The sequence below is a fragment of the Pseudonaja textilis genome, chromosome 1 (assembly GCF_049901715.1).
Source record: "Pseudonaja textilis isolate UNSWEBS1 chromosome 1, rPseTex1.2, whole genome shotgun sequence".
Taxonomy (NCBI): domain Eukaryota; kingdom Metazoa; phylum Chordata; class Lepidosauria; order Squamata; family Elapidae; genus Pseudonaja; species Pseudonaja textilis.
Genome location: NC_141990.1, coordinates 330,986,089 through 331,014,071, shown reverse-complemented (window position 1 = coordinate 331,014,071; position 27,983 = coordinate 330,986,089). Strand labels below are relative to the sequence as shown.

The 27,983-nt window shown below is 39.5% G+C and overlaps 2 protein-coding genes across 5 annotated transcripts; one reads left to right on the top strand and one right to left on the bottom strand.

The window, feature by feature from the left end:
- Positions 1-870: 870 nt before the first annotated feature.
- HAUS8 (HAUS augmin like complex subunit 8) lies at positions 871-15,823 on the bottom strand. Of its 2 annotated transcripts, XM_026698902.2 has the most exons (11): positions 15,607-15,823; positions 15,473-15,522; positions 15,170-15,225; positions 12,619-12,712; positions 11,216-11,299; positions 10,590-10,657; positions 8,522-8,596; positions 8,254-8,412; positions 3,962-4,100; positions 2,986-3,127; positions 871-2,040 (listed from the first exon to the last, which is right to left on the bottom strand). In XM_026698902.2, exons 1-11 carry the CDS (start codon positions 15,630-15,632, stop codon positions 1,920-1,922), a joined length of 1,014 nt encoding a protein of 337 aa, XP_026554687.2. In that variant the 5' UTR covers positions 15,633-15,823; the 3' UTR covers positions 871-1,919. The 2 variants fall into 2 exon arrangements, with proteins under 2 accessions (XP_026554687.2, XP_026554686.2); XM_026698901.2 differs by having other exon boundaries at positions 15,473-15,651.
- On the top strand, positions 15,823-20,947 carry MPV17L2 (MPV17 mitochondrial inner membrane protein like 2). 3 transcript variants are annotated; one of them, XM_026698912.2, is made up of 6 exons: positions 15,823-16,156; positions 17,468-17,664; positions 18,978-19,148; positions 19,385-19,461; positions 19,540-19,668; positions 20,815-20,947. In XM_026698912.2, the coding sequence occupies exons 2-6, from the start codon at positions 17,478-17,480 to the stop codon at positions 20,884-20,886; spliced, it is 636 nt and encodes a 211-aa protein (XP_026554697.1). In that variant the 5' UTR covers positions 15,823-16,156; positions 17,468-17,477; the 3' UTR covers positions 20,887-20,947. The 3 variants fall into 3 exon arrangements, with proteins under 3 accessions (XP_026554697.1, XP_026554695.1, XP_087778970.1); XM_026698910.2 differs by having other exon boundaries at positions 15,880-16,156; positions 17,440-17,664; XM_087922844.1 differs by having other exon boundaries at positions 16,036-16,156; positions 17,471-17,664.
- The last annotated feature ends 7,036 nt before the right edge of the window (positions 20,948-27,983 follow it).

Below are 27,983 nucleotides of genomic sequence, written 5' to 3'. Positions count from 1 at the left end.
TTTTCAGTGCTGTTGTAACTTTGAGCAATCACTAAGTGGACTGTTCTAAATTGAGGACTACCTGTACTTTGATTTGAGAAAATCAGTTTTGCATCATAACCTAGACTCCTAATCTTTAGTTACCAAGACAAGGAGAGTGTATTGTAACAGTTGTTTGGCTTTGAGATACTGAGATTCAACGGCTTGTTTACCTATGGAAATTACAGGATGACTTTGGCCAGTCATGCTGGCAACTAACCTACCTTAGACTGCATGATTTTAACTCTAAAAAGAGAGAATCTGTAGAAATCACCTTGAACTCCCAGGTGAAATGGAAAATAAATGCAATTAACATTAAAAATTGAAAACATGCTATTCTCCAACAAGCATACAACTACATTTGAGATCCTTTCAATTCACTGAGTAATAATAATTAGTAATAATTAGTAATAATAAGTATAATAAGTATAATAATTACTATAATAATAATAAGTAGTAATAATTGTCAATTCCCTTATTTTACCTTTTCTTTAGATATTGTGATTTTTTTTCTGTATGGCCTAAAGCAAAAAATGTAACTTTCTCTGTTAAGCATATTGTAATTTCATGCATACATGTGTGTTTTGTCAGAATTCAGGGGATAAGATAAACAGAGGGACTAGAGTAATAGAGTTCAGTCTACATGCTAATTCCATAGGAAGAACACAGAGTGTGCAAACTATCACACAAAATTCTCAATTTCAGAGGCTAACAAAAAAATACCTATGATCATCAATATATCAGAGCCTTATGAGAAAGAAGTGCCAGATTCTCAAGCTACTTTTTGAACAGTAGGAATAACGTTATATTATTGCTAATGAACTTTGGATAATTGAAAAAGGCAAAGAATACAAAAAAGTTAATATTTTATTGATTACAGAAAGGCCTTTGTGCAGCCCATGTCAAGCATGGAATGGGCTTAGGAAAATGAGAATCCTAGAACGTTTTGTTGTCTACATATGAAAACATTACCCAGAATAGGAAGCCGCAGTCCAGGCAGAATATAGTGAAAGTCTGGCTCCAGATTAGCAAGAGAAAAAGGACAGACTGTATTCTCTCATTGAATCCACCTACATGCTGAATATAAATTGAAGAATCTAGATTAGAAAAGTAGGATGTTTTTAAAAATTAAACACATAACTGCTATTCTGATGACACAAATGTGGTAAGTAAAAATGCAAATGTTTTGCAAGTTTCAGCAGTGAATTCAAGAAGCCCAGTGAATAAATAAAACTAAGAATAAACAAAAAGAAGACCAAACAAATGACAACATATACCACTCTCAGAATTGACAAGGAAGATATTCAAGTGGGGGATAGTTTCTGCCTTTTAGGAACGGCCTTTTAGGGACAACTATCATCAGTCAATACACTCCCACAACCTGCAGAAACCAGACTATTAATCATGCTTGGCCTATGATCATCATCTTTTGGGTTTGTTTTGATTATTCATGTTGAAGACTGGCAAACTCTACTATAGGCAAGGTGTAAATTCATTTTTCAAATTATTTCAAAAACATTCCTTCAAAAGCTAACATTTGTAAAATATCCTTGCAAGCAGGGCAAGAAATAACCCATTCCAATGAAGACTACTGTAACCAGGTTTGCAATGAGAAAATTGTTTTAATATAAAAGTGAAAGAATATCAAAGTGCAAATATATCCTCATTTCCATTAGCTGAAATGGCACCAAGAGGGATGAAGGGAAGAAAGCACATTTTGTGTACCTTTCAAATTGTTCAGGTTGAACAATTAGGCTTCTCCTTAAAATATCCTCCCCTCTCAAGCAATTGTAACGAGTAGAAAATATTACTCCAAGTAGTGTAACCTATTTCAGTCTTTCAGTGAAAGAACAGAAGAACCAGCTTCCTGTTTCAGTGACATGAAGTGCTAAATATTGGTTCTAACTAAAATACAATTGCTTCATGGTCTCCAGACCCAAGGTATCTTCACACACTTTCTGATAATGGAGTGAGGCCTCCTTGCTCACATCAGCAGACAAATCCACAACACGTGCAAAGGTCCTGTGCGGAAAAGATGAAAAGGGGCAAAAAAACAAACAAACAGCAGTTGAAGCAATTATATGAACAGGCTTCTAATTTCCTCAAAAGAACTTGTGAAAGTAATTAAAACCTTAATAGCACGGTTGCTTGAATGATTTAAATTTCATTTAGTTCAGGTTCAGGCAGTACAGTGCCTGGGGCATCATTAAACCCTAGATACTACAGTTAGGCTCATTTGTCTGATCTGCAAAGGTTCTTTTTATAAACAAAATTTAATTTACAAGTTAAATAGGAACGTGGCTTGATGCAAAACAAAACATGAATTACATTAAATGCATTAGGTTCATGCTGACTTTAATATACACAAGTCCTCTTAGGATAGGCATCATGGGGGATAGATTATTTTCCAGTAAATGGGTGTTTTGTAAGTTACTATGCCCACTCTGGTTTCATGTATAGGCAAATCCGCCCTGTCAGCCATTTTGTGAGCACATCATCTCCTACCAGAATTTCAAATGTATTTCTCCCATGAAAGCATCTCATAAGGACTATGAACTGAAAAGTGCACTAATGGGAGGCCATGGCTAAGCTGTGGAAGTTTAGGTCGTCAGTGGAAAGAATGCAAGTGAAAGAGCCTGATTAGCTAATGACCACCACTACTCTTGGATTACAATTTACCTGAATTTGCAATTGTTTCAATCTGAATTTTCACTTCAATCGAGGGATCATTCTAACTTTTATGAAAACAGATGTGTTTCAACAGAAACTATGAAAACAAATACATGCTAGGGAGCTACTATAATGGGAAAAATCCAAATAGAAGCTCTCTTGTTCTTCAAACATTTCTACTCTCAATACAAAAGATGGGACTTAGGAAACAAGCTATATTAGCACTATGTGATCATCACTGCATTATTATATTCCGCAAATGAAAAATGCAGTTTCTTCTTATGCCTTTACAAGTACCTTGGTAGCTCTGCATCTAGCTTCAAAGATACTTCCTCTAGTTCCTTCATGACATTCAGCGCTTTGGCATTTTCTTCAAAGTTTTGTAGCAGAGCTTCATTCAAAACACTCTGAATCGTAGCCAAGCTTTTCTGTAAATCAGCTATCTCATAAAAGTCAAAAGATGCAGCTGTTAGTATATACAACGTAGTCAGGTAACAGGTAGTCCATGACTTAAAACCACAATCGAGCCCAAAATTTCTTTTGTTAAGCGAGACATTTGTGAAGTGAGTCATTTGTGAAGTGAGTTTTGGCCCATTTTATGACCTTACTTGCCCCAGTTGTTAAGTGAATTATTTCAGTTGATAAGTTAGTAATCTGGTTGTTAGGTGAGTCTGGCTTCCCCATGGACTTTGCTTGCCAGGTCACAAAAGGTGATCACATGACCCAGGGACAATGCAACGGACATAAGTATGAACCAGTTGCCAAGTATCTGAAATTTGATCACATGACTATAGGGATGCTGCAAAGGTCATAAGTCACTTTTTTCATTGTTGTTCTAACTTTGTACGGTCACTAATGAACTGTTGTAACTACCTGTAGTGGTGATGATAATCAAACCTGGCTGCTTAGTTTAAACAAGCTTGCAAAAGATGACTTTCTGTATTGACTGAAACAGAATTACTTATGCATAAATAAGATTTTGAAGGGCTGTATGTTGTATAAACTTCTTCAAAGTTTCATGCCTCTTTTTGCACAATTGGATTGTCAAGGGGCTCAAAACTCCTGTTAGCATGAGGTTCACTATTACCTTAGCAATAAAATATTCTAAGTCATCAATAACAGAATTCAAGATGCACACGAATTCATACATATACAGGACCCATTAAAAAATTCCCCAATACAAAAGCATTTTCCAGAAGACCAGCTGTTAAGGCTAATTCATGCGCCAAAGATTGGCCATCTGTTTGACAACATCATGATGACATTTTTGTACCTAGATATTGGTCCATGTCTTCTACGTAGATACCCTTCATGGGCAGTTCATGCCTAGTTGTGTCCAGGGCTGTGGCAAAATGCTTATAGTCCTCCCTAAACTGGGCACATTGTTCAGAAACAGGTCCAAGTATTTCAAGCTGGAAAGCAAGTGGGTGGAGCAGAGAAAAAAAAAGAGATCATAATGATTAGTCACAAGAGGCAAATGAACTGTGCATAGTTCCCCACAATATTTTTAACAACAAATTTCACCACAACTGTATAAGTAATCTTTGACCTATGTTCATTTGAAGTGATGATGATGATGAATGAATTGTGGCTATGCTCAGTCTCAAGAGTTCTGGCTATCCTGTCCCATCCCCAGTGGTCCAATGGTTGCAATTTGGGTGCTTCGGAATTGGTTCACATCTAAGAACCAGTTGCAGTGCCCTAAAATAATGTGATTACCATTAGCAACCTTCCCTGCTGGCTTCCCCAGGAAGTCAATAGGGAAGCCAGCAGGGAAAGTCACAAATGACCTGCCCCACCTCCTCCAGTTCCTCTGTGCTTCTGCCATGCAAGCCACTTATACACCCTCCATGACCCTCACCATGCTTCCCTTACACCTTCCTGATTCTCTCACACATACCCTGACACATTCTCCCCAACCCCTGCCTCATGCACCCTTCTTGACTAGGGCCTCTTCCACATACTTTTGCATCTTTGTGTATCCTGCCTGACCCACGTCTCTCACTCTCACATCCTCATGCACCCTACCCAACCTGCTTCCCCCTCCCTGCATCCCTTTTCTCCCTCCCTCACCTAGCTGCAGGCACTTACCTGCCTTCCTGGGACTTGTAATTTCCTGCTGGCTTCCACATTGACTTGGTTTTGGGAAGCTGGCAGGAAGTTCCCTTGTCTAATAACTGTGGGATTCAATTAATGATGGCAATTGGGACTGCAGGGATTGTTGCGTTAAGCAATAGCATCACACTTGATGACTGCAAATGCTAGTGACAGAAATTCCAGTCCCAATTACTGTTGTTGGCTGAGGACTATCTTTAATAGTAGGGGGAAAGTACCATTTTTTTTTTGGAGTATAAGATGCACCCCCACCCCACCCCGTAAAAGAGGGTGAAAATTTGGGTGCATTTGTACATCAAATGTAGGCCCGCCCACCTGCAGCCCCCACCCTTTGGCCTCTGCCTCCCAGAGCAAACAGCCTCCTTGCAGCGAACAGCAAGTTTCAGTTTCAGCACAGCCTGATTAGCACAAGCAGCTGATTGTCTGTTGGATCGGCCTCCCGACCATCTGCTGTTTCAGGCTGCAGTAATTGCCATTGCCTATTGCTGCCTCCGCACGCCCCACTTTCAGCTTCCGCACCCCATTTTTGGCCTCTGTGCGCCCCCCCCATTTTCAGCCTCCGCACACCCTATTTTCCACTCATTCCAACCCCCGCCCGCCCGGAATGGGCAGAAAATGGGGCGCACAGAGGCTGAAAACAGGATGCGGGGGCCCAAAATGGGGCGTGCAGAGGCCATGGCAATCCCTGCAGCCTAAAACAGCTGATTGGGAAGCTTGTGCTAATCAGGCTGTACTGAAACTGAAACTGGGTTTTTTCCTGTTTGCTGCAAGGAGGCAAATTGCTATGAGGCAGAAGCAGAAGCAGATTTTTTTTTTCTTGTTTTCCTCCCCAAAAGCTAGGTGCGTCTTATACTTCGGAACGTCTTATACCCCGAAAAATATGGTACCTTGCCTATTACTTCAGCAGCAAGAACATCTCCCTACTAACTGGGTGAAGGATACTAGGTTTCATAATAGCTATGATTATGCTATGATATGTAGTGTTTTCAATTCTCCTAAGGAAACACTTCCTGTTTAATCATTGCATTGGTTTGAAATAGTCATAGAACCAGAGGTAGAACCAAGGTCATTTAGCTGAATCTACCACTGTGTGCTAGATCAATAATGTAAAATGTTCCTTAACAACCCTGGCTCAATGACTTTGATGACTATTAAGTTTCTAAATGAATACTTATGGTAAGCAAGAATTCTATCTGCCAAATAGTCGTTTTGTTTTTAAATAGCACCTATCACTAGGACAGATTTTCCAGATTGATGCCCTCCACAGAAATATTAAACTTCAAACTTCCTAATTCAGTTGAAATATATTTATAAGACAAAAAAGTGGGGTTTGATTAAACCTAAGGGAGTACAGTATCTATATTTGAACAGAAAGTCTGACCAGAAAGCAACAGTTGTAAAAACCCTTAAGTGTTTGTTTATTACATGACTAAAGGCCAGCTTTAGTCATGTAATAAAAAAACATACTAGAATGATTGTTCATTTATTAGCATGACTAATGAAAAGATTGTGCTTGAATAGGGAAACACTCCAGTCTATCAAAGATGACCATAATCATGGCAGAGAAAATTAAAGGATCAAAACGATAAAAAGCCCAAGCACTAATTCTGATGAAGATATTATGGAATATTGTTATCTGAAGATAATATTCCAGAGATCAAAAGAAAACAATTTGATCCAGTGTTTCCCATTCAAACAAGGAGTAAAATGGTAATATCTAGATAAAAATGTATTAAAAATTGCTATCCTAAGTATAAGGACCAAAAATGGATAACTCAATTCTTCATTCTTCTGCCACTCTTCAACTTTCTCTTCTACAACATCCTTAACACCTTGTTAGTTTTTTAATCTCAAAAGGTGAGAAGCATGACTGGTCAACAGTTTGTATACCTGCATGTTGGACTACATTCCTATACACTCTGCTATTTCAATTATTCTTAAGACGAATTAGGGACAACATTTAGGATTATAGCCTCAATGGTGCAGAGTGCTACCCCCACTGCAATTTGGCAGATTGAATCCCACCAGGCTCAAGGTTGACTCAGCCTTCCATCCTTCCAAGGTGGGTAAAATGAGGACCCAAATTGTTGGGGGCAATATACTGACTCTCTAAACTACTTTGAGAGGGCTATAAAGCACTATAAAGCGGTATATAAGTCTAAGTGCTATTGCTATTATACATCTAATGTATTGTATTTTTGCTAATGTGAAATGCCTGAAAGATTCTGGGAAGGAAGACCAAACCACCCCAAAACTATGATTGATTCAGAGATATGCATAAATTCTGGACATTAGAATCTAGAGAGTAATAAAATTTGCTTCGGTCTCGTCCCTATTAATAAAGTAGGATGGGAATTGAAATTTGGCACATCCAGAAGTCTTTAGACAAAGTATACTTTCACTACATTCGGTGTTTTGCCAAAAATGTGTTTTATTCAGGTTTTATCTACTGTTTCACATTTAGCCTTTGGAAACAAAGCAGAACATAATTGTTCCACCTTTCGCATGGTATCCTGCATTTATTTCAAACCTGGGGCAAATGTTTGAAATAACATTTCTTCTTAGGCAAAACATTCCCTTTTCATCTCTTTTAACTGTTATCTGTAAAACTGGTTTCCCTGTTGATATATTTTACAATGTATTTTATTACTGTTACTTTCTGTAGTAAAGTATGTGGATTTTCATCTTTTCTGCAAATAAATAATTTCTATCTTTTGTGCAAAGGTGGTTTATAAACATAATAACTGACTGCATCTCCTTGGGCCCATACTACAACTCGGCTTGCTTACAAGAGTCATAGACTATCAGACTAGAGTTCTGAAGAACTTACAACAGTATTGAACGGGTGGTGGTTATAACTAGTCCTTGTAGTTATGGCAGTCACAGCATCCTATGGTCACATGATTGTGATCTGCAACTTTCCCCACTGGCTTCTGACAAGCAAAGTCAATGGGGAAGCCAGCACGAAGTCACAACTCGCAGTTAGGTGAGGCTCTTGCTTAACGACAGCAACCGGAACTGTCAATGCTAAACAGTGCAAAATCAACTTATTTGTCAATTTATGACATATCACTTAATGACATAATTTCTGGTGCCAATTAGCTCTAGTAAGCAAGGTTACCTATATATTTTAATGTGGGTATAGCAATTTAGCTATTACTAAGTTAGTAAAAGCCCTCAAAACTAATGGAAAAAAATCTAAATAATGAATTGACAGAAGTCCAGAATAGAAAAAAAGGGAGACACCTGTATCCATTATGCCTGAAGTACAATGCAATAACAATGTATTATCCATCCATTTATAGAAAAATCGTTTAATTAAGAATGCCTTATATTCTTTCCAAATCCAAGCTTTCCTTAGGAAGCTATTGGTAGACATTTGATAGACATTTTACATTAATTTTGGTGTTTTCAACCTATTCCACATATATTTTGTAAAACTAAGCCAACCTGTCTCTCTAGTGCTTCAGAAAGCTCAGACTCTTTCTTCAGATGTTGCAGTTTATGCTTCTTTTCATGTGCATTCTTCTGTAGCTTCTCCACTTCCTCACAGAGCACTAACAGATTTCTTTCAGCTTTCCCCTCCAGGAGGACAAGGTTTTTCTCCATCTGTTACAATAGAGCATCTCTAGGTTCAAAACTATTCCAAGAGGTTTCCAAAGAAGGTGTTTACATTTTTATTTAAAGGCATTCTGCATTTGTGCAGTTGAGCTATTACCTTTATGGAGGCATAAGTTAACAGCAGCATCTGAGAGTCCAGCATCCCAATCAGATCATCCGAATCAGAGGGTGCCTAATAAAGAAACAGACAGTTTGAAGTGAGTAGACCAAAAAATGGTCACACAACAGGACTGTGACTATTTTCCAATGGCTTCAGAGAAGGCAGCTCAGATTAACCCATGGTAGATACATCGTTACTGATTTTTCCGGAATAGGAACATTATAAAAAGTTTTAGCCCAAGAATCCAATCGTTTCTCTTATTTTCCTTTACTGCTATATCACCTAATGTAGCATACAATTGCCCACTCTGGCTGTAGATATCCCTCCTCAAAATTAGAAGGTTTTTTGGTTAGAGATACTGAATAAATCATCCTTGCAGTTAATATGATTGTGAAAATATCACAATTTAATGGCAGAGTACATGCTTTGTATGCAAAGCAGCCTTTATATAATCCCTGGCATCTTTAGATGAGGCTGAATTATCTCTGAAATCTGAAAATCTGCCAGTCAGGTACATGATGTTGGATTAAATACTCATTTTATTTGACAAGGGAGAAAAAAGCCTTTTATGCACCTAGTTTGTTTGCCTCAGTTTTACTTCCATAGCTGGGTCTCTTTCCTTCTGCTCATTATTTCTTGCAGGCATGCTCACCAGTTCTTGGGTTCAGAGAATGCTGACGTATTTTATTTATGAATATTATTATTACAATTATTATCATAGATAATACTCTGTCCTTTGGTTGTCCTACAAAAATATATACTTTGTTTGTCATAGCAAATCTGCACAGTCTTTAAGCATGTAACCTGAAATATGACATTAAAATTTTATTGTAATAAAATTAAAATTTTATTTTATTAAAATTTAGATTTTTTTTCCAGGACTCAAAGCAACAATATATAGTGATTGTGGCTTACATGTCTTTTATTGCTTTAATCAATATGGATATTGCAGTAACTATACTATTTTAAAAAGTTTGATACAACTTTCCTTTTTCAATATTTGCCAGAGGTTTAAATACTTGATCACCATTAAGATGGCCCAGTTGAGGCACACCAAAGGCCTATTCATCTTTATAAGTACATATCCCATAGCAGACAACTCTGGGAAGACTGTCATTAAATAGCCCCTGGCAGCCTCTATTAATTTCACACTTATTTATTATTATTATATTTATTATTATATTTATTATTATATTTATTATTTATTTATTCATGGGTTGCTCCATCATGATTTTATAAAACAATGTAAATTGGTGACACAGAGAACTCAGAAAGAAAAGAACACCCCCTCCCCACCAAATAAACCTCCACCACCAACAGAATCCACGAAACCAACCATCCCATAACAAGTCTGCCATCTATTCTAACCCAAGGCCTAGAGAAAAGCCAAGTTTAAATAAGATCAGGGTGGAGACCAAACAGATCTTTCTGAGAATGTCATTCCAGAGTGGCAGGTGCCATTACAGAGAAGGCCTGCTTCCTGGGTCCTATTATGTATCACCATTTCATTAAGAGAATCCAAAGCATATAGAAACTATGGAAGATCAAGTCTCTTTCACATAATCTCATGATATACCATGTAATAGATGACAACTAGCATCTTGGCTTGCATACACTAGTAACCAGTGCAGCTAACAAAACAGAGATATTACAACAGGGATATTGTAGCATGAACATCATTGCCCATACTGCTGCTTTCTGGTTTTCCAAATGATCTTCAAGGCAGCTCCCATACACAGCCCACTGTGATAGTCCAAATCAAGTGAAGCATCCAGGTTAGTGGCCAATTAACTTACTACAGCAATATTTCTCCTCATGAATTATGCTGAATAAATTTTTCACACAGCACCAAGTAACGGAAGGAGTCTCTAGAAAGAAGGCCAATGTGAAATGCCAGCCATTATCACGAACACAGTGGAAATGAGATATAAAGGTAATAGGCTGGCATATGACAGCTCAGCCCAGGAAAGAATTCATCTGATTAGGGTATCAAGAGCTGCCATCTCAGTAAAATTACTCATTCAAGGTTCATTTTTTTAGCCAACAATGAAGTTGCTTTACTTACCAAGACCTTTTTTTTGGAAAAGCCTTTTATATTGAGCTTTGAAACTGGTGTCTTATAGCGGCTTTTTTCTGAAAGTAAAAAAGGCAATCAAAGACAGTTGAATAAAGCAATGAAGTCAATTACCTGTGTCCTAATATTTTTCAGCTACTTACTGAGAATCTTGCTTTAAAAATGTTGAAGTCAAGAATGAGCTATACTAAACTGCTTCTTTGGGATTTTAACAACATAGAGAAAATTCTAACAAACACTCATATTCCATTCTGTAACTTGATTTAAAAAATAGGAACCATCAAGTCTTTTCTCAGAAAATAGGAAGATGGAGATACAATAAAAGACATGAACTGGATTCCATATTGCCAAAAGGCAAAACTCAGGGATGCAAAGTCATGTTAGATATATCAGTAGTGCCTTGGAATGGCTATGTAAGAAAAGCAAATATTAATTGATCCGAACAGCTAATTTAGATTTGATCTACACATTTTGTTTAAAGAATCTGGTGTTACATAACCTTGAGTGTCTACAATTCAATTTAAAATAGCTTTTGTATAATTTTTGGAATGAAATCATAAGCCTATTTTATTGCATCTAAACTTACATTCAAGTATATAACTCAAGAGCGCACGTACCATTAATAGCTGAAACCTCCAGTTCTGGTCGAGTACTCTCATGGCTATCCAGAAAAGTTGACTGTAATATACTAGGTGTACCATCTGCAGAAAAGGGAGTGAAGAAGAGTTTTTTTTCCTTTGGAGTTCTGATTACTTTAATTAGGCCAAGGTAAGGAACCCATGTTTGACTAAATAATTGAACTGACTTGAAGAAGCTTGGGGGTTGTATTCCAGCAGTGGAATGACTATTGATTCAAGTAGACATTGACGCCCTGTGCACCATGTAACTTTTAATACACTTTTTCCATACATATCCCCATATTCTATCTCTTTCAGACACACATATCGGTTTGTATCTGTTTTAATAGGGATTAGACTATTTTAAAACCTATTGCTATTAAAGTATAAACTTCAAGGGGGGGAGGGGAGCTCGGGTGAGAAGGGATTATATATGCTTTCTATTAGCACCTTCCATTAAAAAGTCCTGAAATTAAACTTTAAAAGAAGTTCCACTGAAACGATGACATAGAAAGGGTAATGTTTCAAGTAAGGATTGCAGAATTAGTATTCCCCTCTAAAAAAACACCATAGGTTGCAATGAAGTTTTAGATCTAAATTCTAGGATCTAAATCCTAGAAAGCAAGTACTTCCTCAAAGACAACCAGGAGGCCCAGGAAAAGTGCAAAGAGGTTCAGAAGTTGAAATAGGCCCTGACTAAATGCATTCAGGACAAAAAAACCTCTCTGCAGGCTAGAAGAAGCCTAAATAAAGTGAACCCAATGTCTAAATGAACAATTTTCAAGTACATTCAAAAATGAATTCCAGGATTTTATATAAACCCCTACTGGACAGAATATTATGTTCATCTTCTACTGTTGCCAAAATGTTGCCATCAGGAGCTTTCCCCATATCTCAGTCAAAATAATAATAATAATGGCAGATAAGCTTTCCTATAACATAGTCAACCTTGCTGAACAGTTTTGGCACCTGATACCTCCAGGGGACTGCTGAGTGTACACTCCACATACAAGGCAATAATTCAATTCAATCAATCAAAGGAAATTCACAAAGACACTTTTAAGTCAGAGATGCATAACTTTTGCACTAAGACAGCCACATTTGGTCCTTACAAAGGTTGCCAGTTCCAAGCTCCCCAAAAGTTAGTAAGACCAGGACCATACCAATTTGATTTAGAATAATTGAAAAGTATATCATGAGAAAAAAACTTTTTCCCATTCATTACACTGTATGTTATAATTTGGCAGCAACTTCTAGCAACTTATATCCATGACAGGATAACTAAATGCTCTTCAGATAGTTTCTGTGAAGCTACCTGGATTCTAGAAAGTGCCTACTATGGACATTTGGTAACTAATGCAAGGAAGACTTCTAGCAAAGCAAAGTGTAAAGCAAAAACTTACCTATTGAGGTCTTGAATTTCCGAACAGGTGGTCTCTTTGGAGATCCTACATTTTCTAGACCTTTTGCCAAGGACAGATTGGTGTTTGAGGTACCCTGCCAGTTAAATACATACATGTTGATGTTATGTCTCACCTTTACAAAGGAGGTGAGAAGTCCAAACTCCAACTGAATACAAACAGGCAAGCAAATCCAGTAATTATAGAGTTAATTCCTTGAGCCGACAAAGTTCTTGGCAGTCTCACACACGCTGTCTGCCAAGTCCGACAAGAAAACAGGAATATAAATCACACAAGCTGTCACAACACAGAATACTCCGAAGCTCCTCTGAATAAGTCACACGTTGTCCCATACGAAGATTCCAGAGCAAACACACCCACTTTTATTCCCTGTGGGGCGTCACTAATTCAGCTCACTCTCTCATTCGTCCACACCTCCTGTGCTGCAGCCCACACTTTTGCCTGCGACGCTGCCTCGCATCAAGCCAGCATTCGTCTGCTTGATCCCCTGTCAAAGGCTGCTCCAACATGCCCTCCTCCTCCTGATTAGCCTCAGGCTGTTCCTCTTGGTTATCTGCCGACACCTGAGGCACAATCAGGGAGGAAGGCATTGCCGAAGAGGAAGGTCCTGGGGAGAAAGGCATTCCCAATTCCTCCTCCTCCTCATTTTCCGAATCCTCTTCCTCTAAGAATGCAGGCTCAGGACTTGGAGCCACAACATGTTGAAACTAAACAATTCAGTTTTATTTGATTGCTAGTTTGGGATAATTTTTTTATATTTCAGGTGGTTATTAAAACAAATCTGAGTCTTGTATTACTATCCTACTCTGTTTATAATAGGAATTCATAATATATAATTATATTATATAACAGGAAAATACATTGATATTTATGAGCCGTGGTGGCACAGTAGTTAGAATGCAGTACTGCAGGCTACTTCTGCTGGCTGCCCGCAATTTGGCAGTTTGAATCTCACCAGGCTCAAGGTTGACTCTGCTTTCCATCCTTTCAAGGTCAGTAAAATGAGGGCTCTGATTGTTGGGGGCAATATGCTGACTCTGTAAACTGCTTAAGAGGGCTGTTAAGTACTGTGAAGCAGTATATAAGTCTAAGTGCTATTGCTATATAAAGGGCCTTTTCTGAGTGTTTTCAGTTTGATGGGCTTAACTTTCCTCATCTTTTTATTATAAGAAATATAGCATGTGATAAATTACAATTAATTGATACAATTAATTCTTTGAATATATAAAACAAAATGGGCCCCTCATTTTTTTTGTATTTCTGAACAGTTTCCTCTAAATGTTGCCTCTCTGAAGTAGTCCTTTATTTTCTCAGTATTATTTATGACTTCTCTGACATTTTCTGTTGTATACAAATTAAAACATGGAACATTTTGTTCCTGCAGGCTCACAATTAAAAGACATGACAAAAAATACTTGCATTCATTTACTCAGATAACAATGATAAACAAATCTGTAATTAAAAAATATTCCTTGAAACCTATAGAGCATTAGTCAGACAAAAGCTCCCTTAAAATAAAGAAAGCCGCAACTTAAAATTTTTCATTTTAAAAAAATAGCATAGGCTAGAAAACAAAGTAACTTTCCTCTTACACTATAGTACCAGAAAGCACCACGGAACCAGAGGTGGTATTCAGCAGGTTCTGACCAGTTCTGGAGAACTGGTAGCAGAAATTTTGAGTAGTTCGGAGAACTGGCAAATACTACTTCTGACGGGAGATTTTATAGTATCCTTGCCCTGCCATGCCCACCAAGCCATGCCCATAGAATCAGTGGTAAAAAAAATGAATCCCACCACTGATGGAACATGTTTTTCATGCCAGCTGAAGAAGTCCACACATCTCAAAGTTGCCAACTTAAAAAAACCCACTGCTATAGAGCAATGTCTATAGAGATTCTCAATCATTCACATCATTGTTGTTCTAAAGGTGCTTTTTTCAAGAGGCAACTGGACCAGAGGTGGTATTCAGCAGGTTTTGACCAGTTCTAGAGAAGTAAGTGGTAGTGGAAATTTTGAGTAGTTCGGAGAACCGGCAAATACCACCTCTGACTGGCCCCGCCTCCCAAGTCCCAGTTGATCGGCTGGGTCTTCTTTTGTTGCCCTGCACAGGAGAATGGAACTGGAAAGCAGGTTAGTGGGGTGGGGAGGGAATGGGATTTTGCAGTAACCTTCCCCCAGGAGTGGGGAGGGAATGGAAATTTTGTGTTATCCTTCCCCTGACATGCCCACCAAGCCATGCCCACAGAACTAGTAGTAAAAAATTTGGAATTCCACCACTGAACTGGACTTTTTTTTTTCTTGATAAAAAATACAGATAAACATCCAGGTGGCCTTAATGACTTGCTAAAAGGATGCAAATGACCAGCTGTCTGCAAGGAGTATAAATCCTTCCATTCCCGGCCATCCAGTCAGAGTTGAAGAAGCTTCCTGGGTAAGAAGCGAAATGTCTTCAAAGGAAAAAAGCAAGAAAGCCCAGTTGCCTCTTGGGAAAAAAAAAACATTTTTGCTATAGAACAATGTAATGCAGACTCACCTTTCCACCTGCTTTTTTATCGTACTGCAGGTAACGAGATGACACAATTCTTCCCCCTGGCAGAGGAAAAATGGACAGAGAAACATGAGATAAAATTTGCACGCGTACCATTTCTTAACCATGAGACAAGCAGTTTTTCCAGAGACTCTGGGACTCTTTATGGGAACAATGTTGAAACCAAGCACTCGACTCCACAAAACGGCTCCTGTGCAAAGCTCCGATTTTAAGCTCGAACAACTTTGTGCAGCTGATCGGCTGCTGGTTACGGACCATGAAATCTACTCTCCCAATGCCATTACTCACTTCTCTGTTTCGGTCGGGCACCCGTCTCCATCTCAGTCGTTCCAGGCTCCCTAGAAAGACAAATGAACTTGGGTGAAAGGAAAATCACAACCCAAACCATCCATCGCTGCCGCCTATTCGCTCCGCGCTCTCACCCGCCGAGCGGCACCTTTCCCGCCATTTCCGCCGAACAAACTCAGTGCTTTCCACACCCATCAAAACAAAATAAGCCTCAGCGCATGCGCCCTGGAGCCCAGTTGGAAGGGGCCGCCTGAGCCACCCGAAAGGCGGAAGGCCGGAAACTAGAGCGTCTCGCTATCAGGGAGCGCCTCGGGTTCATTCATTTCTCTTGTCATTTCATTTCGCAGCGGAAAATCCTCACTTCCGGCTTACTCAACTTTCGGTCCGCGGCCAGGCTTCACGCATGCGCAGAACACTGCTCTGTTTTTAATTAACTTTTCCATTTATTTTCCAAGGCGAGCAGCGGGACCGGGTTAGCCGTTATATTAATTATTAAACCCATTCTGTGAGACCCCGTGGCCTCCACCAACGGGGATCGAACCTACTTCCGCTCTAGTAGCTGAAATAGACTGGCAGCTGGTACATGTGACTCGCTCTTGCTTCACGCCGGCCGGTTTCTTTCGCCTCTTTCCTTCGCTTTTGGCTCTTCCTCTCTTGCAAAGAGGTACAACCCTGCACTAATCGGTGAGCAGCCCCGACAAAGGCTAAGTTATCGGGACAAGGTTTGAATCGAGATCTCCTTACGCTTTGGTGTGAGGACCCGTTGAGCCTTATGGTGCCCGGGGCTCAGTCTCGGGATATTTGGGCAAAGTCTGAATTAGTTCCAGAAAGGTGGAGAGGGTTTGTCGCTGGCCACTTGCAGGTTCTTCTTCATAGCTGCATGTTTCCTCTCGCTCAGTGGAAAAAGTTGTCCCTTTGGGCATGGGCAGAGGGCACCTGGGCGCTTGTGTCCCAAGCTATACAATGAGGGTCTTGTTCACAAAATCGCGGTGCCTTCTCTGTTGTTTATATCAGTGTTTTTTAAACTTATTTCTCTCAAGGCCCCCTTCCTCTTTTTAAAAATTAAAGAGGATCCCCAAAGAGTTTTTGTTTCTATTTATTGATATTTGTCATATCAGGGAGAGATGGGTGGCAAACAAATTTAATGAAATATATTAAAAATTAAAATGGGTGCACTGGCTGTCGTGACTGCCTCTATTATTTGATGGGATTTTAATAATGTAATTTTTCAACCTAGCTGGCAAATAATTTTGATTTTGAGGACCCTGAACAGGCCTTGGGGATCCTCAGGGGTGATAGGATTTACACTTTAAGAAATGTTCGTCTGTTGGAATTTATAATCTCCTGCAATGATTTAACCAGTGCTTCAAAGTCTGAAACAGTATCCAGGAAGGTCTATACATTATAACAAGTTTAAATTGCAACAGTGTTAGCTAAATTGAAAAAGTATGTTTGGAGATTGGAAAGCATGGAATGAATCCTTTGCTTACTGTACAGGAAATGGGAACTCTGGAGATGTTGCTCTCCCCAGCGGGAAAACTCTTATGCATTGGTTTTACCTAAATTGTCTACAGGTGTTAACATAAGGTAGTCCTTGTTTAGCAACCACAATTGGGGCTGACAATTTGATCACTGAGTCAAACCGCAACAGTACATATCTTACTTCAACTTTCCTTTGCTTTACAGACCTGTGAAGGTCATAAATGTGAAGACTGATCACCAAGTTACTTTTTTTCCCACTGTTGTAACTGTGAACAGTTGCTAAATGAGGATTCTCTAGTGCCTTTGGCAGTAGAAAGAAATCAGTCCTCAGGGAGCCCACTCTTAATCGTTTTACTCAGAACAAATCCTTTGGGGGACTTAATTCAAGAGAAGAGACATAGCATTACTTAAAGTGTGGAGTGAATGGGTAACAGATACAAATGTGCTGGGCCCTCAGAAACATGCTTTTTTTCATTTTGCTACAGTTCCCTTTCACCTTGTTCTTGGTACTAGGAGAACAGCTATGCTCGCTCGGGGAAGAACAATTTTCTCTGGACTTTCTGTCTACTGGAAACCCCTCTTCAAAGGCCGACTCCTGCTTGTAACCAACACGGTCAGCTGTGGAGGGCTTCTAGCAGCTGGAGATGCACTCCGCCAATCCTGGGAGATAAAGAAGGACTCTAAACAGAAATGGGATCGTGCCCGGACAGGTCAGTTTATGTCATGTTTAACTGCTGGTTTTACCTTTAAAATGCTTCCTGGACTGACATTGAGATATCTCTAGGATCACTCAGTTTCAATCTGTTTGATTACTAGACTCCTTTTCCAGAACATCAGGAGAATGAAGGCCTCAAATGTTTTTCTGTAGTAGCGGTACTGATATGGAACTTTCTGCCCCCTGACATCCACTGAACATCTACCTTGCTGGATTTCAGGACATTTTCATTTATTTATTGAATTAAGGGATTGTAGGGTCATAAAGAGGGAGATTCTATTTGATTAGTGTTGTCACTTGTCTTTATATTTATGACTCTGGCTCACACAATGAAAAGCAACCCCTGCAAACAATAAATAGAACACAAATTAAATGAGAACAAATTAAAAAAAAAACAATTAAAAGCCATAAACAGCAGGAAACTACAAGTCATATGTCAGTCAATGCAAGCATTCCAGCAGGCTTCACACAACTGGATCCCTATGCACAAGGACAAAACAGAAGTGAATCGCAAGCAGTCCTGTAAGGAACTTATTATCAATTTAATTTTAGCTGCTAAAATTATAATTGCCCAATAGATAACATAATAAAAGAGTTGTGGATTAATAAGGTCTCTTCAGTTTGCTACATTAGGAAAAAAATCAGAGTTAAAATAAATAAACATCAGAGGCAAGATTCACAATTCAAATGTGGATGGTTTAAAATGTATATAGTTTTATAGTAAATTGCTATAAACTATAATATGGCAATATGTTAGATATATGGTAAATTTGTAAATTACCTGTCTTTAATGCTAGTCCTTGGCTTATGACCACAATTGAGCCCAGCACTTCTATTGCTAAGCAAAACAGTTGTTAAGTAAGTGATATCCCATTTTACAGCCTGTTTTGCCATGATTGTTAAGAGAATCACAGCAGTTGTTAAGTCAGTCATTTGGTCATTAAGCAAATCTGGCTTCCTGCAATGAGTTTGCTTGTCAGAAGCTGGCTGGAAAGTCACAAGTGGTGATCACATAACCTTGGGACGATACATCTGTCATAAATATATATTAGTTACCAAGCACCCGAATTTTGATCTTGACCATGGGACTACTACAATGGGGATAAGTGTGAGAACCCATATAAGTCACTTTTTTCAGTGCCATTGTAACGTTGAATGGTCACTAAATGAATGATTGTAAGTCAAGGATTACTTGTACTTTGTAGTTGGTTTTTTAAAATATTCTTCTCTTACTTATGCATCATGGGTTTTTGTTATTTGCTGATGAATCCCTTACGTTTTGCTAATGGAGCAAATTTCCTCCTTCAGCACGAATGTTCGCCATCGGCTGCACTATGGGCCCAATGATGCACTACTGGTACCTGTGGCTAGACAGGTCCTTCCCTGCTGCTGGCTTCAGTGGCATCAGGACCGTCCTGAAAAAAGTTTTAATTGATCAGATCGTTGCCTCGCCAGTCTTCGGGGTTTGGTATTTCATAGGTAAGACTAAATTCCTGATGCTGGAAGACAATTTGTATTCTTTTGAGGGCAAAAATGAATGGGAAAATATATGGGCTTTTGCTACAGATCTTGTGTGGGGATAGCAGAAGCAGAGGGTGTGGCCTTTCTGTTGCCCCTTCTGTGCTTGGCTTCCTCTGAAAAATATACAGTTCCTTTCATTCCCAGTAGCCAAAGAATACCTCCCATATTTCCATCTGCCTTGTTATTATCTGCAGGGATTGGATCTCTAGAAGGACAGACTCTGGAGCAAAGCTGGCATGAATTGGAGGAGAATTTTTGGGAATTCTACAAGGTAAACTTAATTTTTGTTCTCTACTTTCTGATCCAAAGTTTGTGGATGGAGTTAACTTAAGTCTTTTTCTGTTTGCAGATGGACTGGTGTGTGTGGCCACCAACGCAGCTGATCAACTTTCTGTTTCTGCCACCCACGTATCGAGTGATTTACATGAATGTCATCACTCTAGGATGGGATACTTACCTATCATACCTTAAATATCGTGTGAGTAGGACTCAACTAAAATAATTGGTGTCAGAAGGATAGGCAGTCCTCAACTTACAACAGTTTGTTCAGTGACTGTTTGAAGTTACAGTGGCACTGAAAAAAAGTGACTTATGACCATTGCAGCATCTTCATGGTCATGTGATCAGAATTCAGACACTTGGCCATTAACTCATATTTATGTTGGCTGCTTCTATCCTGGGCTCATGTGATCATTTTGCAACCTTCTGACAAACAGAGTCAATGGTAGATTCACAAAACAACTGTGTTACTAATTTAACAACTGCAATGGTTCACTTAATTGTGGCATTCTGACCAAGGCTTCCCGAGACCGTAATTAAGCACATGCTTAGTTAAAACAACTTTTGTTTTATTTCAACACCGGGAATTATTTTCATTCCCAGCCGGTAATGAGTCCCAAACAATTCCTTCGAGATAAGCACCCACCTTTCTTTCCTTTGAATTGCTGCCAACAAATAGCGTGCCAAATGAATTATAAAAAAACAACCAAAGTACAAAATCCACATAGAGCTTCAAGGATTAATCCGAACAGAACGAACGACTTTGCTTCCTGCAAAGGTTTCTCTACCTTTGCATGTCCTTTATACCTTAGAGGAGTGGCAATCACCTCCAAACCTTACTCCCGAATTGCCCCTTTTGTCTTAGCTGCTCTTACCTTCTAACAGCAGCTCTGCACACACGCACACTGGGAACGGGCTCCCCTGGTTCCTCTGCCTCGCTGCTGCCAGACTCTGGAGGCTCTGGAGTGAGCATCCCACTCCCTCATGGCTCTGACCCCATCTCTGCATCAGACGCAGGACCCTCGTCTGAGTTCTCTCCAGACTCCCTGGCTGGTCCCCGTTTTTCCCCACTGTCCAATTCTGCTGCCGTCTACACAGACTGCTGGCAAACCACAACATGTTGTGTGGGAAAGAGCATAAAATGGGGAAAATTCACTTTAAAAATGTCTCACTTAGCAACAGAAATTTTGGGCTCAATTCTGGTCAAGGACCTGTAATTCAGATTAAAACACTGGGTGGAATGAATGTAAAGTTGTGTTGAGTAAGACCTTTTCTCTAAGTGGCTTGATAAACTTCAAGCTTATGGAGCTAAATGTGTGCTAATTGGTTGCTTTGTTTTGTTTAGAATAAAAAGCCATCACTCAGCCAGGACGAAGCCTCTAAACCTTGCACTTCTGAGATCCAGACTACTGGGTGAAAAATGTGAATAACCAAACTACTTCTTAAAAACTCGAAGCAGTCCACAGCATCTTTTTTTTTTTTGAAAAATACTATTTGAATTCTTCTATGTGGGAAATGGTGGCTGAATGAATCTGTTTTCTGCAAGCAATTCTGATTTTCCTTGTCAAAAACTCTGTAATAAGAACGAGACTGAAGGCTCAGAGCACTTTTCCTTTGACAGGATGGTGTGAATTGAAGCAGCAACCAGCATCTAGCAAGCAAAAGTACTGCCCCTTAAAGGTGCCAAATTATAGATTTTTCTAATTTATTTATTTATTAATTTTGTATCGTCTCACGATGTTGGATGGCATGCAAGAATCTCAACAGTGATCTTAAAATCAATCATGTCATCAAAAACAGAGACTAAGAAAATATGTCCACCTTCCTTCTCCAACCTTCCTTCTTAAGTCTCAGAGAAATCAAGAAAGTTTTCCAGAGCTTCCCAAAAGCCAAGAATGAAGCATCAGGTGCCTTCTAGGGAAGGCATTATTCCATAGAGCAGTGTTTCTCAACCTCAACAGCTTTAAGATAAGTGGACTTCGACTCCTAGAATTCCACAGCCAGCAACGGGGTAGGGCCATATTTGAGAACTGTTGATTGTCTTCAGATGGTTCAAATTAGCAACTCAGTTCATTCTTTGGAGGATGAATGCATCTATTTTGGAAATAATAACTATTTAGATAACAGGAAAGTCAGACAAGATAAGAAAGGGAGAAGTAAAAGGGGGGAAATTCGTTTTGGTACCTGTACATCCGCAGCATCCTTTACAGAACATGCTGCCAGAGGAGATGGATTTGGGCAGCCTATACATTTAATTAATATATCTTTAAAAATTACAAACAAGCTTGAGAGTAACTTCATCCCATGATTGTGTTAAAAGATTAAATATGGGAAACTAGACTGTGTCCTTATTGTTACGCTCACAAGCAGTGCCGCAGCAGGTAGAATAAAAAAAGGCCTTAAAACCAAGAGTGAGTGACCTAATGACTCTAAAGCATGGGAATTTTTCAATTCCTTATTTTTTTTCCTTCAGTGGATTAGAAAAATACATCAGGGAAATGTTTGCTCACAATATATCCAGACTTTTCTTGAACTTACTCTTCTATCTTATGTACTATATTTGCTGCATAAGTAGATCAAACTGCCAGGGGTGGTTGTGTGGAACATTAGGGTTGCAGTAAATATGGTGTCTATGGAGATTCTCAATGATCGAGTTCATAGTCATCTCAAAAGTGCATTTTCCAAAAAGCAACTGGACTTGTTGGGGTTTTTTTTTTCTTTTCTTTGAAAACGTTTCACTTCTCCTCCAAGAACTGAAGTAGTTTCTCGGAGGAGAAGCTTTCATTTCGAAGAAATGAAACCAAGAAAATCTAGTTGCCTTTTGGAAAAAGCACCTTTAGGATAAATATGCTGATGGACCCTTGAAGATTGCATGGTCCTTGGTGTCCTCTGAGTTTGGTGGTTTTCATCAGTGCCCTGATGGTGTTATCTAGTTTGGTAATGAAATGTCTGCAAGAAAACCAAGCTCAAAGAGCATCAAGGACTCAGCAGTTCAACCATGAACTACAAATATACTCTTCTATCAGTACACTTGGATGAGAGAGAATATATTGAAGTGATAAGCAGAGAAGATGGGTGTGGTTCCAAAAGAAATAATTTTACAGTATTGTGATTTAAACTGGGCTGGATGGTGCTACACTCCTTCCTAAAAGAGCAGGTCCATAGGTTATGTGTGATCCCCAGGAGATTGTTCAGAGAAATCAATGGTAAAAAGTGCATTTCCACAATCATGCTAAGCATATCAGTTCCAATTGTTTGTGGCCAGCTGGATTTGGCAACAGTTATGCACGTTTTTTCTGTATCTCATTTGTTGTACATGTAGTCCTCAACTTACAGCCATTCATTTAATGACTGTTCGAAGTTACAACGGCATTGAAAAAAGCGACTTGATGTTTTTCACATTTGCAATCACTGCAGCATCCCCATGTCATGTGATTAAAATTCAGACACTTGGCAACTGACTCATATTTTTAAGGTTTGCAGTGCCCCGGGGGTCAGGTGATCCCCTCTGTATTTAGAGGCCACCTGAAAAAGTTCGTAAACTTTTAAAGATGATTTTGTAAACAGATACCTGCAAGTTTCTGTGCTATCAATGATCAGACAGTCTCTATACTAATGTACTTGGGAATAAATGTATTTCAAATCAGAAAATTCAGTTGCTGATATTATTGTACCTGTCTCTTTCCTCTCAATAAATCTTATTAAAGACTGTTACAATCTTACTTGAAATAATTATTTGTGGTTGAGGCAACTGCTGAAAAACCTGCCACAAGGGTGCTTCTAAAGTCTCAGTATTTTCACTCTCCAATTTCTCCAAAGCAGTTTAAAATAAACCTGAAATTTGCTTTGACTACCCACCAAAATTGTAGGAAATAAATCAATCAGTACTTCCATCTTACCCATAATTTTGTTCTGTCAAACAATCACTTCCAGCTCTTGATGGATAGCATTTTAGCAGCAACTGGATATCTAATGGTAGCGTAAGCACCAGTAATAATTGTGTTTGCCTTCTGTGCTCTTCCCAAATAGCTTCTTGGATACCTTCTGGATGGTGGGAATGGTGTCATCTTCCAGTAATTTGTCCCTCCATTTGGGTTGGGTTTTTTGGGGGCAGAACAGCGAAGTTGCCATTTTTTTCCTCCAATAATTTATTGTTGGTTGTGATTCTTCATCAATAACCTGCCCATTGGACAATGTTTCTGGGCATGAACACACACAAAGGTATAATACCTGGCATTGCTAGGTTGTGCCAAGCCCCTCCTCCACAGGTAGCCCTTAACTTACCATAGTTGAGCCCAGAATTATGGATATAAGTTGTGCGGGACATTAAGTGAATCAGGTGACCGGGTCCAATTTTACAACCTTTTTTTGCAGCATTTGTTAAGTGATCATTGGTCCTTGTCTACAATGGTTGTTGTTTTTTTGCCAGAAACTGGAAATAAACACAAGTTTTTGGCAAGAAAGATTGTAAAAAGCTGTCACTGAATGCTGCAAGCAGCCATAAATGTGAGCTAGAAGCCCAGTGCCCAAAATTGATTAAATGGTGAGCCACGGTAGTGCAGTGGTTAGAGTGCAGAATTGTAGGCTACTTCTGCTGACTTCCAGCTGCCTGCAATTTGGCAGTTCGAATCCCACCAGGCTCAAGCCTTCCCATTCTTCCCAGGTCAGTAAAATGGGGACCCAGATTGTTGGGAGCAATAGGCTGACTATGTAAAACACTTAGAGAGGGCTGTAAAGCCCTTTGAAGCAGTATATACGTCAATGCTAGTGCTAAATGAGCATGGAGAGGGGGGAAAGAGAGGCAGGCAGTTATTGGAAGTTTGAATCAGAGTTGGAAGTAGATGTGGGGCGGTCTGTGGTAACTGAACGGTCACTAAACCAGATTGAAGACTACCTGGACAGTACAAGATAGCAATCCAAGAAGGTTGCAAACTCTACGAGTGCAAAAATAAATCAGAAATCTGTCCAAGAGGAACTGAAGATCCCAAAGAAAAATACAAGTTGCCTTCTCCATTTAAAGCCATGATGGCAAACCTATGGCACACATGCTAGAGGTGGCACACAGAGCCCTCTGTCTCAGCATACAAGCCGTCGCCCCAGCTCAACTCCGCCACACATACATGTGCATGCCTGCCAGCTAGTTGGTCTTCGGGTCTCTGTTGCCCATGCGCAGGGGGACGGGTCATGCATGGGGGTCACATGTGCATGCACGGGGGGCAGGGTGAACATGCAGTGGTTGCACATGCATGCACAGGGCGGAGCACGTGTGGGGGTGAGGGGGGTCACACACACATGTGCAGGTGGGGTGGGCACATGGGGGGGAGCATTTTGGGCACCCACATGCATGTGCGCGCTTTGGGCAACTTGGTGCTGAAAAGGTTATCCATCACTGATTTAAAGGAAAAATAAAATGTCGCAGTTCCCCCCTTTTCTCTTCTATAGCTTAGTGCAAACACCAGGCTTTGAGAATCCTCCAACCACCCCAAAGTGGCTTGAAAGAAAATAGTTTATGGTAAGGGTCCCCAAACTTGGCAACTTTAAAACTTGTGGACTTCAACTCCCAGAATTCTCCAGCCAGCTATGCTGGCTGGAGTATTCTGGGAGTTGAAGTCCACAAGTCTTAAAGTTGCCAAGTTTGGAGATCTCTGGTTTATGGACTCCTGGATGGTGGGAGTTACAAAGGTAATAAAGGAATAAAAAGAATATATTCTGGAATATTCTGGAAAGAATAAAGGAATAAAAAGTATCCCCAGCCTCCAACTTTGCAAAAGAAGAGATTAGTTTTTGCATGAAAATTCAGCTCTCAAAATGAGCCAATGCCATCCAAAGACACTGTTTCAGAGAATTTTGAGTTGGTGCAAAGTCCTTAAGTTGAGTTGTCCCAAGATGCATCTCTTCAGTTTAGCCCCTTAATGGTTAGTTTTTATGTTAATATTAATCTTTGTATTTATTTGCTGTTCAATGTCTATGGAAATTCCCAGTTATCCAGATCATTATTGTCCCAGAGGTGCTTTTTCAAAAGGCAGCTGGACTTTTTTTTTTTTTCCGTCTTGAAGACATTTCACTTCTCATCCAAGAAGCTACTTCAGTTCCGACTGAATGGAAGCTTCCTGGATGAGAAGCAAAACATCTTCAAGTAAAAAAACGAAAACAAAGTCCAATTGCATTTTGAAAAAGCTCCTTTGGGTTATGAGCCACAATGGCACAGTGGTTAGAGTGCAGTACTGCAGGCTACTTCTGCTGACTGCCAGCTCCTGCAGTTCAGCAGTTGGATTTTCACTGGCTCAGGGTTGACTCAGTCTTCCCTCCTTCCGAGGTGGGTAAAATGGGGGCCCAGATTGTTGGGGGCAATATGCTGACTCTGTAAACCTCTTAGAGAGAGCTGTAACGCACTGTGAAGTGGTATATAAGTCTACGTGCTATTGCTATTTGCTTTAGTCACCATAAGCATTCCATGTAAAGAGGCAGCCAGGGTATTAATTCAATTGAAAATATATTTTAAAAGAATGATATATTAGAAAAAAATAAAGGAATTTCCCCTTCCCTTAAACCTGCTGCCCCATCTAAATAGTCCTCAATTTATGACCAGTCACTTTGTGACTGAAGTTCTGACAGATCCTGAAAGAGGTACTCAAGACCCAGATTCGAAGTTCTGACATCTTGCACACATGTGATTGCATTTTGGGTGCTCAGCAACTGGCTTGTATTTACACCTGTTTTCAGCACCCTGTGGTCATGTGACCATGATTTACAACATTTTTACTGGAAACCGGCATTTATTTCCAGTTTCTGGCAATGCCACATAGGGGACAATGGGTTCACTTAATGACCACTGCTCATAAGGTTGTAAAATCAGGCATTGTCACAACTTATGGCCGTAATTGTGAGCTCAGTTCTGGATGTATGTTGAAGACTAAATGAAGTCCATCTGTTATTATTCTGTTTCCCAGAATTCAGATGCAGAGGATTTGGCTTTACAGCTTGAGTCTTTTAATTCTACAAGAAGCTTCCAAAATATTCTTGGCTGATATGACCAATAAAATGAATGAGTCTGGAAAATAATTCTGATCAAAGCCTCTTGTGTTGATACAGTTAAGGAGATCTGCCTAGGAGAAAATTTTCTATGCTAGTTTCATGTGTCAGATCAGAACAACATGTGGAATTTGGGTATATACTGAAAAGGTTGAGACTGTCTCCATGACACCTCCGAGAGGCAGTTATGAGTTGTGTAAGAACATGGTTGGATCAAGGGTCTATTCAGTTAATTATTAACAGATGCCTCTAGGAACCTGGTGTTGGTCCGTCAGCTGCCTCTGACCAAAATTAGTTTACATAACCATTGTTAGACAACCCAGATGAACAGTGAAGTGGTTGAAAATATTGTTGCATCAGCTTGCAGCTGAGAGTTCCAAAAACGAATTATACATTGTGTAAGGGACTTATAATAAATACCAATGGTTTTCGACTGGGCAATTTTTTCATTATTTTACTATTTTGTCCCAAGTCCTGATGATTCCTGGGCTAGTCCCAGCAGTTTTCAAGACTTTGGGAGTAGTTTGCCATTGCTTGCTTCCAAGGACTGAGAGAGTGGCTGGCCCAAAGTCAGATGGCTTTGTGCCTAAGGCAGAACTAGATATCATTATCTCCTAGTTTCCAGCTGATGCCTTAACCACTACACCAAACTATACTATTCATGGTATTCCTAACTTTAGATGTCCCTTTTGTATTCCTTAGGACCCTTTTTTAATCAATATTCCAATGATTAAAATGCTAAATTTGGACAGAGGAGACTTGGGTTCAAGTTCTTACTCAAGTTCTTACTCAACCACAGTGCTCACCAGATGGCTTTGAGCTCTGCCAACATATCTAGAGGATTGTTGAGAATAAACTGGGAGACTTGTCTTACCCGAGAGAAATGATAGGATATACAGGTAGTCCTCAACTTACAATTAATTTAGTGAGCAAAGTTACAACAGCACTGAAAAAAGTTACTTATGAGCATTTTTCAGTTACAACCTTGGCAGCATCCCCAATGGTCATGTGACTCATATTCGCCTTGGTTGATATTTGTGATGGATCATATTTATGATGGTTGCTTTGTCCCAGGGTCAGTTTATGACCTTCTGACAAGCAAAGCCAATGAGGAAGCCAGATTCAGTTTGGGGCTGAATTGTGGTTGTAAGTGGACGATTACCTATAACTGCAATGTTGATCTATGCAAAGGTTACCATTCGGATTAAAACTATCTTCTAGGAAATTTGCTGGAGCACAGCTATGGTGGGCAGATTGACATGGCCCAGAAAATACATGGAAATTATTCCAGAGGTTCCAGAACATTGATTCTTCAGAAAATTCTGAACCTCTCTAAAATGCAATCATAAATTGTAACCACCAAATCTTTCTATTTGCAAGAAAAAACAGCCAAATATCTGTGCACAATTATTCTTCTGCACAAAATTATATTTCCTTATCAATGAATCTGGTGGATCTGAATATATATACTGTTAATAAGTA

Coding starts and splice junctions, on each gene's coding strand:
- HAUS8 (XM_026698901.2), bottom strand. CDS start 15,572: ATGGTTTGGGTTGTGATTTTCCTTTCACCCAAGTTCATTTGTCTTTCT. Junction 10,658..11,215: donor GGAGGTTTCAGCTATTAATG/GTACGTGCGCTC, acceptor TTTTACTTTCAG/AAAAAAGCCGCTATAAGACA. Junction 8,413..8,521: donor TAACTTATGCCTCCATAAAG/GTAATAGCTCAA, acceptor CTATTGTAACAG/ATGGAGAAAAACCTTGTCCT.
- MPV17L2 (XM_026698912.2), top strand. CDS start 17,478: ATGCTCGCTCGGGGAAGAACAATTTTCTCTGGACTTTCTGTCTACTGG. Junction 19,149..19,384: donor CGGGGTTTGGTATTTCATAG/GTAAGACTAAAT, acceptor TATTATCTGCAG/GGATTGGATCTCTAGAAGGA. Junction 19,462..19,539: donor ATTTTTGGGAATTCTACAAG/GTAAACTTAATT, acceptor TTCTGTTTGCAG/ATGGACTGGTGTGTGTGGCC.